The sequence below is a fragment of the Mustela nivalis genome, assembly GCF_964662115.1.
Source record: "Mustela nivalis genome assembly, chromosome: 7".
Lineage (NCBI taxonomy): Eukaryota > Metazoa > Chordata > Mammalia > Carnivora > Mustelidae > Mustela > Mustela nivalis.
Genome location: NC_139026.1, coordinates 106,588,346 through 106,601,155, shown reverse-complemented (window position 1 = coordinate 106,601,155; position 12,810 = coordinate 106,588,346). Strand labels below are relative to the sequence as shown.

Below are 12,810 nucleotides of genomic sequence, written 5' to 3'. Positions count from 1 at the left end.
CATTTGTATGTCTTCTTTGTAGAAACATCTGTTCATGTCTTTTGCCCATTTCTTGACTGGATTATTTGGTTTGGGGGGTGTTGAGTTTGGTAAGTTCTTTATAGATCTTGGATACTAGCCCTTTATCTGACATGTCATTTGCAAGTATCTTCTACCATTCCATAGATTGCCTTTCAGTTTTGTTGACTCTTTCCTTTGCTGTGCAGAAGCTTTTTATCTGGATGAAGTCCCAATAGTGAATCTTTGCTTTGTTTCCCTTACCTTTGGAGATGTGTCTAGCAAGAAGCTGCCGAGGCTGAGGTCAAAGAGGACCTCTCCTCTAGGATTTTGATGGATTCCTGTCTATTTAGGTCTTTCAACCAGTTTATTTTTGTGCGTGGTTTAAGAAAATGGTCCAGTTTTCCCAGCATCATTTATTGAAATAATATCCTTTATCCATTGAGTATTTTTTCTTGCTTTGTCAAAGATAAGTTGACCATAGAGTTGAGGGTCCATTTCTGGGTTCTTTATTGTTTCCTTGATCTATGTGTCTGCTTTTAAGCCAGTACCATACCGTCTTGATTATCACAGCTTTTTAATAGAGCTTGAAGTCTGGCATTATGATGCCCCCAGCTTTGGTTTTCTTTTTCAATATTCCTCTGGCTCTTCAAGGTCTTTTCTAGTTCTATACAAACTTTAGGATTATTTGTTCCAGCTGTCAAAAATGTTGATGGTATTTTGATGGGGATTGCATTCAATGTGTAGATTGCTCTGGGTAGCAAGACATTTTAACAATATTTGTTCTTCCAATCCATGAAGGTGGAGGTTCTTCCATTTCTATGTGTCCTCTTCAATTTCTTTCTTAAGTATTCTGTAGATTTTAGAGTACAGATCCTTTACCTCTTTGGTTTATTCCTAGATATCTTATGGATTTGGGTGCAATTATAAATGGGATCGAGTCCTTAATTTCTTTCTTCTGTCTTCCTGTAAATGCATAGAAATGCAATTGATTTCTGTGCATTGATTTTATATCCTGCCATATTGCTGAATTCCTGTATGAATTCTAGCAATTTTGGGGAAGTCTTTCAGTTTTTCTATAGAAAGTATCATGTCATGTGTGAAGAGTGAGGGTTTGACTTCATCTTTGCCAATTTGAATGCCTTTTATTTCTTTTTGTTGTTTGATTGCTGAGGCTAGGAATTCTAGTACTATGTGGAACAACAGTAGTGAGAGTGGGCATCGCTGTTGTGTTCCTGACCTTGGGAAAAAGCTCTCAGGTTTTCCCCACTAAGAATGATATTAGCTATGGGATTTTCATATATGGCTTTTATGATATTGAGGTATGGTCTCTCTATCCCTACACTGTGGAGAGTTTTAATCAAGAAAGAATGCTATATTTTGTCAAATGCTTCTTCTGCATCATTTGAGAGATTCATATGGTTCTTGTCCTTTCTTTTATTAATGAAATGTATCACATTGATTGATTTGCGAATGTTGAACCACCCTTGCAGCCCAGGAATAAATCCCACTTGGTGGTGGTGAATAAGCCTTTTAATATACTGTTGGATCCTAATGTCTAGTATCTCAGTGAAAATTTTGGCATCCATGTTCATCAGAGATACTGCTCTTTAATTCTCCTTTCTGACGGGGTCTTTGTCTAGTTTTGGGATCAAGGTAACGCTGGCTTCATAGAATGAGTTTGGAAGTTTTGCTTCCATTTCTATTTTTTGAAACAGCTTCAGAGGAATAGGTATTAGTTCTTCTTTAAATGTTTGGTACAATTCCCCTGGGAAGCTGTCTGGCCCTGGACTCTTGTTTGTTTTGAGTTTTTTTGTTTGTTTGTTTGTTTGGATTTCTTTGCTGGTTATGGGTCTGTTCAGGTTTTCTATTCTTTCCTGTTTCAGTTTTGGTAGTTTATAGGTTTCCAGATTTTCATTTCTTCCAGATTGCCTATTTTGTTGGCATATAGTTGCTCATAGTATGTTCTTAAAATTTTATTTCCTTGGTGTTGGTTGTGATCTCTCCTCTTTCACTTATGATTTTATTAATTTGGGTCCTTTCTCTTTTCTTTTTGATAAGGATAGCTAGGGGTTTATTGATCTTATTAATCTTTCAAAGGACCAGCTTCTAGTTTCATTGATCTGTTCTACTGTTCTTTGGTTTCTAGTTCATTGATTTCTCTCTAATCTTTCTTATTTTTTTCCTGCTTGGTTTAGGCTTTATTTACTGTTCTTTCAGCTCCTTTAGGTATAAGGTTAGCTTGTGTGTTTGAGACTTTTCTAATTTTTTGAGAAAGGCTTGTATTGCTATGTGCTTTCCTCTTAGGACCACCTTTGCTGTATCCCAAAGATTTTGAACACTTTGTTTCAATTTTCACGAATTTTTAAAATTCTTCTTTAATTTCCTGCTTGACCCATTCATTCTTTAGTAGAATGCTCTTTAGCCTACAAGTGTTTTGAGTTCCTTGCAAATTTCCTCTTGTGATTGAGTTTCAAGTTTCAAAGCATTGTGGTCTGAGAATATGCAGGGAATAATCCCAATCTTTTGATACCAATCGAGACCTGATCTGTGACACAGTATGTGATCTATTCTGGAGAATGTTCCATGTGCACTCAAGAAGAATGTGTATTCTGTTGATTTAGGATGGAATGCTCTGTATTTAATCTGTGAAGTCCACCTGGTCCAGTGTTCATTCAAAGCCCTTGTTTCTTTGTAGATCTTCTGCTTAGATCTGTCCATTGCTGTGAGTGGGGTGTCAAAGTCCCCTATTATTATTATATTATTAATCTATTTCTTTAATTTTGTTATTAATTGGTTTGCATAATTGGCTGCTCCCAAGTTAGGAACCTTAATATTTATAATTGTTAGATCTTGCTGGCTAGACCCTTGAAGTACAATATAGTGTCCCTCTTCATTCCTTTCTATAGTCTTTGGTTTAAAATCTAATTTGTCTGATATCAGGATTGCTACCTCGGGTTGATTTTGATGCCCATTAGCATGATAAGTTGTTCTCCACACCCTCACTTTCAATTTGGACGTGTCTTTAAGTCTAAAATGAATCTCTTGGGTGCCCGGGTAGCTCAGTGGGTCAAAGCCTCTGCCTTCGGCTCGGGTCATGATCCCAGGGTCCTGGGATCGAGCCTCGCATCGGGCTCTCTGCTCAGCAGGGAGCCTGCTTCCTCCTCTCTCTCTCTGCCTGTCTCTCTACTTGTGATCTCTGTCAAAGAAATAAATAAAATCTTTAAAATAAAATAAAATAAAATGAATCTCTGGTAGAAGACAGCATATGGATGGGTCTTGCTTTTTTTTTTTAATCAAAAAGATACCCTGTATCTTTCGATAGGCACATTTAGCCCATTTACATTCACAGTAACTACTGAAATATATGATTTTAGTACCATTGTATTACCTGTAAAGTCCTCATTTCTGTAGATTGTTTCTTTCTGGTCTATGTTACTTTTGGGCTCTCTCTTTGCTTACAAGATGCCCTTTAATATTTCTTGCAGGGCTGGTTTAGTGATCACAAATTCTCTTAGTTTCTGTTTGTTCTGGGAGCTCTTTATCTCTCTTTCCATTCTGAAAAACACCCTTGCTGGATGAAGTATTCTTGGCTGCATGTTTTTCTCATTTAGTACTCTGAATATATCATCCCAGCCCTTTCTGTCCTACCAGGTCTCTGTGGATAGGTCTTCTGCCAGTCTAATGTTTTTACCATTGCAAGTGAAGGACCTCTTATCTTGAGCTGCTTTCAGAATTTTCTCTTCTATCTCTGAAATTTGGAAGCTTCACTATTATATCAGGGTGTTGATTTATTTTTATTGATTTTGGGGGGTTCTACCTGTTGGACTTGAATGCCCATTTCCTTTCTCAAACTAGGGAAGTTCTCAGCTACGATTTGCTCAAATATACCTTCTGCCCCTCTCTCTCTTCTTCCTCTGGGACCCCAATAATTCTAATATTGTTTCACTTTATGGTATTGTTGATTTCTTTATTCCTCCCCTCATGGTCCATTAGTTGCTTTGCCCTCTTTTCCTCAGCTTCCTTCCTTTCTGTCATCTTCACTTCTATGTCACTGACTCTCCTTTCTGCCTCATTTATTCTAGCCGTTAGAACATCCATTTAAGACTGCATCTCAGTTAAAGCATTTTTAATTTCAGCCTAATTAGATTTTTTCTGCACTAAGAGATTTTCTAATGTCTGTTATGCTTTTTTCAGATCCAGCTAATAACTTTATAATCATTATCCTGAATTCCAGCTCTGACATTTTACTTATATCCATATTGATTATATCTGTGGTGGAGTGTATTACCTCTGGTTCTTTCGTTATGAATTCCTCCTTCTGGTCATTTTGCTCAGAAAAGAATGGATGAATGAAAGAACAATAAAAAATATCAACCATGACCCAAACAAAATACCCACTAGATAAATCTGAAGAGGTCAGAAACAAAAAAACAAAAGCAAATAAATGGCGGGGGGCGGGGGGAGATAATCTCCCAGGTGGACAAAATAGGGTGATCCACTTGGTCCTGGCTGTATTTTGGTCTTTTAAAAGACACAACTCCCCAATTTTAAAGAAAGGAATATGTATGAGTGTGTATATGTGTGTGTGTGTGTGTGTGTGTGTGTGTGTGTACACACACACTGAATACAGTGAAAGGAAGCCAAAAATTGAATATATCTATAAAATGTAAATGTAACAATAAAAGTTAATAAAGGACTTAAGAACAAAGAGTTGATGAAATAAGAAACAGGTTGAAAAGAACAAAAAGGAAAAAGAAAAGGAAAAATTTAAACTGAAAAATAAAAGAATCATGAGGAAAAAAATCTTTGAATTTGATATATTATTTACCCCTGGTGCTGGAGTTTTGCAATTCTGTGTGCTCTATAAACTTGGTATTTGCCTGATGTTCTGGCTAGTCTTCAGGGGGAGGTGCTGCTGTGCTGATTCTCGGGTATCTTCACCTGGGTGGAGCTGCAAAGCCCCTTGCCAGGGGGCCAGGCTCTGTGTAGGCTGTTTGGGGTTGCTCTATGTGGCTTTTGTTCCCTAAAGGCTTTCAGGCCTTTAGAGGATGAAAATAAAAATGGCAATGCCCCACTCTCCAGCCCTGAAGGTGAAAGATCATGGCCCCTTCTCTTCAGTAAACCTTCAGTAAACACTTTTGTGTGCACCAAACTCTGCAGGCTACTGCAGTTCACACTCATGCCAATCCTCCTGGGGGAACGAGGAGGGTTGCCATGGTTCTGACCTTTGCAGGGCCCCCACAGGGAGAGTGGCTGCCCCATCAGGCCATGGTTCTGGGTTTACAGCAAACTGAGTGAGAGCCCCCTCCTGGGCTCATTGACCATAGCTGGTTTCCCCTCTCTCAATGCTTGGGAACTCTGCTGGCTCGGGCACCCTCATTCTTTCTGTGACCCCGGGGATCCTGAGATCACACTCTCCTACCTAGCATTCTGCCCGTTTCACCACCTGAGCACCTTTCAGGCAGGGACATCTTTCACTGGAGCAGACTTCTAAAGGTTCGGGTTTAGGACCCCGGGGCTCTATCACTTTCTGGTAGCTGGCTTACAGAGACTCCCCCCACCCACCACCATTTATCTTCCAATATATCCTCTCAGATTCACTTCTTTGCACCTCCTACCTTGCAAAAGTGGTCACTTCTCTATTTGTAGAATTCCAGCAGTTCTTTTTCTTACATCTCGGGTTGAATTCATAGGTGTTCAGAATGATTTGATAGATATGTAGCTAAAATTTCAGGGACTGGATGAAATGAGCCCCCTACTCTTCTGCCATCTTGTCTTTCCTCCACAGGTAAGCCTTGATCCTCCCGTCTCTCATGTCTCTCACCTGTAAAATTAAGACATCTTTGGATAGCTCTCCCTTTTTTTTTTTTTTTTTGCCAACTAAAGATTAAAGATCAAGTCAAATGTCAAACTTGCTTCAAAACTTACTGTGGACATAGCAGGAGTGGCTGGAGGCTGGATGAACTGCAGGAAGCATGCTCCTCAGATGCATGTAGACACACCCCCCAGAATTGCTCCTCTGAGCTGGGGGAGCACACCGAGAGTAAAGGACACTGTCTGCAGGCGCTTGGCCTTGAACTGTTTTGGAATTTTCAATAGCAGAGTAAATTATTTTCTCACTGATCATTTGATTAGCTGTTGCTCACAATGACTTATACCAAGAACAAGAGACTTCCCCCCATCTGTAAGTGGGTTATATAAGAGTTAGAGGGAACAGACTTCTCAAGGGCCCATTAAGTTCGAGCTGCAAATGTAGGCTTAAGTAATGCAAGATGGAGATGAGACGCAGAAATCACAGAAACAAATATATGGCATACACAGACAACCAAGCCCTGCTACGAAAAGCTTTAATCACCACATGTAAAAACAATATATTCACATATCAAAAATGGCTCCAAATGCTTTAGCATCACCATAACAGTCTAGAAATGAAAGTTGCACTAATATAAAAACCTTCCTGTTCATCACCACAAGATTTATGAAACTGTTTCTTATAAACACATTTTTTTTTTTTACCCTGAGGCTGACATCAAAGTGTAAAAGAAAAATCACTATCAGCTGGAATTTGTTCAATGTATAATTTTAAAAATCATTTATTCATTAGCCTGGAGTAGGTTCTCTTTACTCTCGCCACACATACTATATGAGGACAAGAGGAAAAGGGGACAGATGGTTGTGTCCAGTCTATTATATACTAATTAGGAGTTCTCAACTCAATCTATTGATCAAAATGAACAGAATTTTAATATCAATTAATGCCACACCATCACACTGAAAAGTTTATCAAAATTAGTTCTTCATTATAAAAGAATTGGCAGTACATTGTCAGACAAGAAAAACAGAAAAACAGAATTCTTTCTTACAATGTCTATTGCAATCCATTCTATTTACTACATCTGAGCCAACTAGTTAAGTTCAGAGTTCATACAGACTGCTTTGCAAACCTCAACTCTGGGCTTTTAGTCACACCTTGAGATAAGATCTGCACATCTACAAAAATAACTCCCAAATGCTACAACAGTTACTCTGTTCCAGTGGCGGGAAGTGAAATGGTGTTAAATTGAAAAAAAGGACAGCCATATTGAAGGGATTACTGTAACCTTTTTTTTTTTTTTTTTGGTGTGTAAGTAACAAATCAAATAAAAAGATTTTCAAAATCTGAATTCCTAATGCCTCTAACATTGTTCTTTTGTGAATGAATCTAGAGCAATAGTTTGCTATCTCTCACAAGGTAGTCTGGTGACTTTTATTCCAATTATTTCCATGATCATCTCTGCATGTTTCTAAAATGGGCTCCTCATAAATATTCACAGCCTTTCACGTAAAGTGGCTCTTAATGTGCACATTTAAGTCAGGAAATCTTTGTTGCTGCTTGGTTTCAAAGTATTGTACATAACAGTTTCCTGTGTACTACTTACTTTAAACGGTACAGTTTCGTGTATTCTGAGCTACAACAAAAATCTGGGGATATATGGCAGTTGAAGAATTACCATGCCTAATATTGGTCTATATGCTTCCTTTTTATGATTTCTAGATGTTCTCCCAATGCAAATGACTAAAACGAACAACATAGGCATGGAACATTGACTGGCTTTTCCCTGAAAAGTTAACCTGTGTTCCTAATTTCTCACTCAAAACTGAATGAGGATAATGGAGAGAGAATTCAGTATTAGACTGAGTTAGGAAAAGGTTTTCTGGCAAGGCTTGATACAGGTGTCTTTTTCTTTTTCTTTTTCTTTTTTTCAGGTAGAATCATGGAAAATCAAGGTGGGGAAACACTCAACCATCATATGGCCAATTCTTCCAACTGACATCTGAACTCTTGTATGACATTTCTGCCAAGTCATTGTCTAGCCTCTGCCAGAATACCTCTAGGGGCAGGAAGCTGTTCCAACATTACTTATTCTTCTTTAGAATAGAATAATAGCAAAACAGATGGAACAGGTAAACAAACTTCCATTACACATGATTATGAACTGGATCTAACTTTTTAAGTGTTAGCAGATTGTCAATTTACTACTCAAAAGGCTAAACCAGATTTGTTCCAAAACCCCCTGCCTTCTGCAATGATTCAAAATGGGGAGATCCAACTTAAAAATGTGAGTATTAGGAATCGCTGTTGAATAGCTGTGTGTGGTAGGCAGCAGATAAGAAATCTTACAAGTAATTATTGTAGGGACCCCAAAGCAAAGGGAAAAATACATGTTTTTGCAAAGCAATAAGTGTTTCATGTTGAAGAGGCAGTAAACACTGTGTGGAGCAAGTCATGGTATGAGAATTCAAGAGCCCTGGTGGGTGAACTATGGACTAATTACAGTCTGCAGCACTTGTCAGTTCTGACGTAGGAGATAAGAGAATGACATGAGCAGTCTCAGACTGCACTCTGCTCCCCTGGGCAATCAGAAGCTGGACACTCCACCTTGACTTTCTCCTTTTGGTTGGTCCGGCAGCTTGGAAATAACATTTTTATTTCTGATTTTTCCCAGGGTACTCAGCCTGCTTTGAGATTTTAAATCCCCGCTTTGGAAGACCAACAAGGCAATGTATTGATTGGTGGATAATAATGTCAGGATTCAATTTATAAAGGATCAATTCCTCTGAAGGGACGACACAGTTATGTCTGTTTTTTTTTATTTTTTGGACATATATATGAATAAATATAACACACACGTAAACTTTACAGACTCTGAATGATCACGGTAATTGAGACTCAGCTGATTCACTTTTGAGTGCTACCTTTCGCCTGTGTTCAAATGGCAACGGTATCGTATCAATCTTTTACAAACAAGACTACGAGCAACGGACAAAAACAAAACAACAAAAAACCAACCTTAAAGTCAGTATGTCTTTTTATATGGAGGCCACTTTTTTTTTCATATCTGTTTCAAAAGTATCAGATAGTGAACATTTAGTGGCTAGATGACAGGAGAGCAAATCTTCCTGCAAAAAAAGCACAGAACTTCCTTGACCACTGAGATTTGGAAGTGAAATCAGTAAAAGTCTATTAAGTACTCAGGATAGATCTGGTTGGCATCAAACACCACAAAGATCTTTGGGTCCCAGGTATCATCCACACAGCTGTCATATAAATTCACATAGCTCCCGTCTTTGGAAGGAGGTCGCATGTATTTGGAGTCTCCGTTTATGTAATCTCCAATTAGCACTCGAGCGAGAAACATAGATTTATACGTTCTAAACAGATGCCGCTGTTGCAAGCTTACGCCATGAATTTGGAATGTGTTTCCATGTTTTATGTCGTCTTTGCAGAAGCGACTGGAGTAAATAGCATCTCTAGCAAAATAGGTTCCTTAAACAAAAAGGACCAAGAAAAAAAAAAGCCAGGATTACTCTGAAGAATGTATGAAACACAATCAAAAACACTCTAATTGTTAGGGGAATATACACATGGAATCATCTAAGGAAAACAGATGTGGAATTTCCTTGTCCATAGATCTCTGAGAGAGAACAGAAATCCATGGATAAATTTTTTATAAATTTTTATACCATTCCATGCCATCAACACCCTCCCCTACTCCCACCAAAATGAAGTGACCAGACTTCTGCTTTGGAAAGAAAGCTTACAAAGAAATCCAGTATGTAAGACACAGACAAACTGTTCCTGTGAGTAAGCGTGTGGTGAGACCTGAGTTTGAGCTGCTTGGGTCTCCCATGCATTTCTATTTGCCTCCACTGCCTTCCTCAGCCCGCGGCCCTGGTCCAGCATCCACCGGCACTCTGCTGAGCACAGTGAGAGTGACTGGTCTGCAGAGATTACTTCAAAACCCAAGAAACCACATTATGTTACAGGGTGACAAGTCAAGAATATTTCTGGAGATAATAGAACCCAATAACCACGAAAAGGGCTTCTGAAGAGTGTAGTGCTGTTCCTATCTGAGCACTTCAGAAGAACAACTTCACACAGGTTTGTCACTGAAATCTGAAAACTCAATAAAGCATCAACTCTTCCAAAAGGGGAGGCGTAGGAGACTGACATCATGAAGGCAATATTTACTCTAAAAAATTTGGGAAATGAATCACCAAGTCTCAATTATGCCGTACTGACAGGATTAACAGCAACACTTTCCCCATCCCTGTACAGTTAAATCAATAGAATGGCCTTTTCAGTAATTATTTTTAAAAACTAATCTACTTTAGGAAAATGTAGCATGTCTCCATCCTAAGTAGTAGCCAGCTCTCTTGCGGGACATAAGGTACAAAGCAAGGACCAAAAAAATAAATGCCCATCCCTATCTTTTCTCCTCATCTCTCACCATAATTTCCTTGAGTCATGGGCATAAAATGGAGAGCTTGGACTTTCACAACATTAGAGAAAGGTGAGGAATTCCCCATTATTCCTCATTGCTCGTTAATATGGCTACTTACCATTTTTGAAAAATCAAAACAAAAAGTACTAGTACCTAGACCTGTCCACAATACAATGAATGCATTTTATAGTTCTCTGTATATTTGATATAAAACAGTTTATTACAGAGACTTACCCATGGAAAGGATTTATACATGGAAATTAAATTTAATGCAAAAACCAGCTAATTCGGACATGATTGTCCCACCTGAATGACTGGGACTGGGGGAGTATTTAATCTGAAAGAGGTGTCAAAGTCTTACTTCTACCCTGTACATGGAGGAAGTGGCTTTTCTGTGGCTCAGAAATTCTGAGGGTGTGCGAGGAACCTAATAGAGTAACTTTTAACTTAATGACTATCAAACTCCTGACTTATAAAACAATCTCTAAAGAGAGAGGAATCTCTCAGAGGACTCCAATGAGACCTGGAATTCTGATAATTACCTTTCCCAAAGAGAGCACCATGGATACCATTTATTCTCCAATCGAAGTTATGAATGCAAATTGCTTCCACAAATTCACTGCTGGTACCATGAAAGAGCATTTGCTCATTAATCTGAGGCACGCCTCTTTTTTTCTTGAGCTGAGCCTTTTTCCTAAAAACACAATACACACAGGCACAAAACACACAGAGAAACAGGCCATAAGTGACAATTACAAGTTTTCAGAAGAGCCAAGTTCAACACAAAGGGTGAAACAGAAAATACTTCCTTAATGTAAACCATAAGTGGACAAAGCAGCTCTGGAAGAGAAATAATCTCGAATGTTTTTGAATACATTATCATCTTACCAAAAATTATTAGTTAAAACTGATACCTAAGACTGAAAATTATACTAAAAACTATAGATATCCCAGATGATGCCCCATCATAGTGAAGATTTAACTGATTGCCTAAACCAGCCAAGCTTTACAGATGCCTAAAAATGACACTACAAACAATTAAATAATATAAAGTTCACAGTCTTTATTTATTCTTTTCTTTTTTTAAATTCAATTAGCCAAAGTACAGTACATCATTAGTTTTTGATATAATGTTCAATGATTCCTTAGCTGAGTGTAACACCCAGTGCTCGCCGTATCATGCGCCCTCTTCAATACCCATTACCCAGTTAACCCATACCCCCACCTACCTCCCTTTCTGCAACCCTCAGTTTGTTTCCCGGAGTCAAGAGTCTCGTGATTTATCTCCTCTCTGATTTCTCCCCATTCCATTTTAAATACTGAACTCCTTCAGCAGGGACCATGACCTAATCTTTTTATCTCCAGAGACTAGAAAACATTAGTTAGGTTAAAGTGAATTTTGTATCTTAGAGCTGGGAGGAACATGAAGCCATCCATTTCAAACCACTTCCCAATGGACAAACCTCTTCTTACACATAAAAATATATTCAATGCAGGATTGACTGTAACAGTAAAAAATGAACAAACTGAAAACAGCCTCATATAGCATAGCTTCCAGGCCCTTTTCTTTCCTGGACAGCATTTAGTTGACAAGAATCTGCTGGATATCTTCTAATTTACAAATGTCAGTAAGAAATAGAAGCAGAGTCCAGATATCATCAGCCAGCACCAGCTCTCCTGGCTTACCAGTGGCATCACTTTGTAGTTACTCCAAACCTCCAATTCTCAAACCAGACCTCTTTTTGGCTGGCTGTATTTGTAAAGCTGACTTATAGACCTAATGTAGTAGATTGATTTCAATTAAACTTTATCTTGAAAGGCAATTTTTTAAAAGATGCGTAATTTATAAACAACATGCAACTTAGTGACTTTGTCGGGGAATGACAGTTGCATTTAAATGAGAGAAGTGGAAATTGTTTTTCTCAAGGGTCATTTGGCAACATGTATCAAAACTTAAATGTATGTGGTTTGGTCTACTGGTGACAGTCTTTCAGACAATTAAGCATGAGGTTACAAGAGTGTGCAATAAACAAATATGTCCTTCAGAAAAACCCAGCATGTTTTCACTGAGAACAAATTTGCTGACTTTCTTTTTTAGACCTGTAGGTACCACATTTTTTTTTTTAATGATGCACACAGGTTGCTGTTCCAAGCAAGGAAAATATCATAAGAAATAAAAAAGATAATCAAATCTTTTTGACTGTTTCAATCTTCCAAGGTCTTTCTGACTCGTGACTCATTCACACAACAAATAGGCTACCCCGTCTCATGTTAAATCTTTCACAAGTGTGATAAGCAAGCCCTCTACATTTTCATCCAAATTACTGATAAAACTATTGAAGGGCTCAAGAAGAAAGCAAGCATGCCACTCAAGTTACTCTCAGCCCAAGACTTTTAACTGGGTATTAATTTTTCCCTTTGAACTATCACCCAGCATACATTTCTCTATCTTGCATCCAGTAAAAGAACGTTTGTCAACCACTTTGTAGAAAAAACCCAGTTATACCGTCTAGGGCCTTGGTCATCTACCACTATGGTAATTCTC

The 12,810-nt window shown here is 38.3% G+C and overlaps 2 protein-coding genes across 19 annotated transcripts in view; both read right to left on the bottom strand.

Annotated features, from left to right (window-relative positions):
• Window positions 1–8,940, bottom strand: part of CRACR2A (calcium release activated channel regulator 2A) — a 204,635-nt gene extending 195,695 nt beyond the window's left edge. For both annotated transcript variants that reach the window (XM_082737960.1, XM_082737962.1), the window contains exons 1-2: window positions 8,831–8,940; window positions 5,619–5,824 (exon numbers count right to left, since the gene is read on the bottom strand). The gene's annotated coding sequence lies outside the window, so the exon portion shown is untranslated. The remainder of the gene's footprint in view (window positions 1–5,618; window positions 5,825–8,830) is intronic.
• PARP11 (poly(ADP-ribose) polymerase family member 11) overlaps window positions 6,331–12,810 on the bottom strand; it is a 42,408-nt gene continuing 35,928 nt past the window's right edge. For all 17 annotated transcript variants that reach the window (XM_082737973.1, XM_082737967.1, XM_082737971.1 and 14 more), the window contains 2 exons: window positions 10,808–10,959; window positions 6,331–9,307 (listed from right to left, as the gene is read on the bottom strand). In XM_082737973.1, coding sequence (XP_082594099.1) covers window positions 8,991–9,307; window positions 10,808–10,959 — 469 coding nt within the window. In that variant the 3' untranslated portion in view covers window positions 6,331–8,990. The remainder of the gene's footprint in view (window positions 9,308–10,807; window positions 10,960–12,810) is intronic.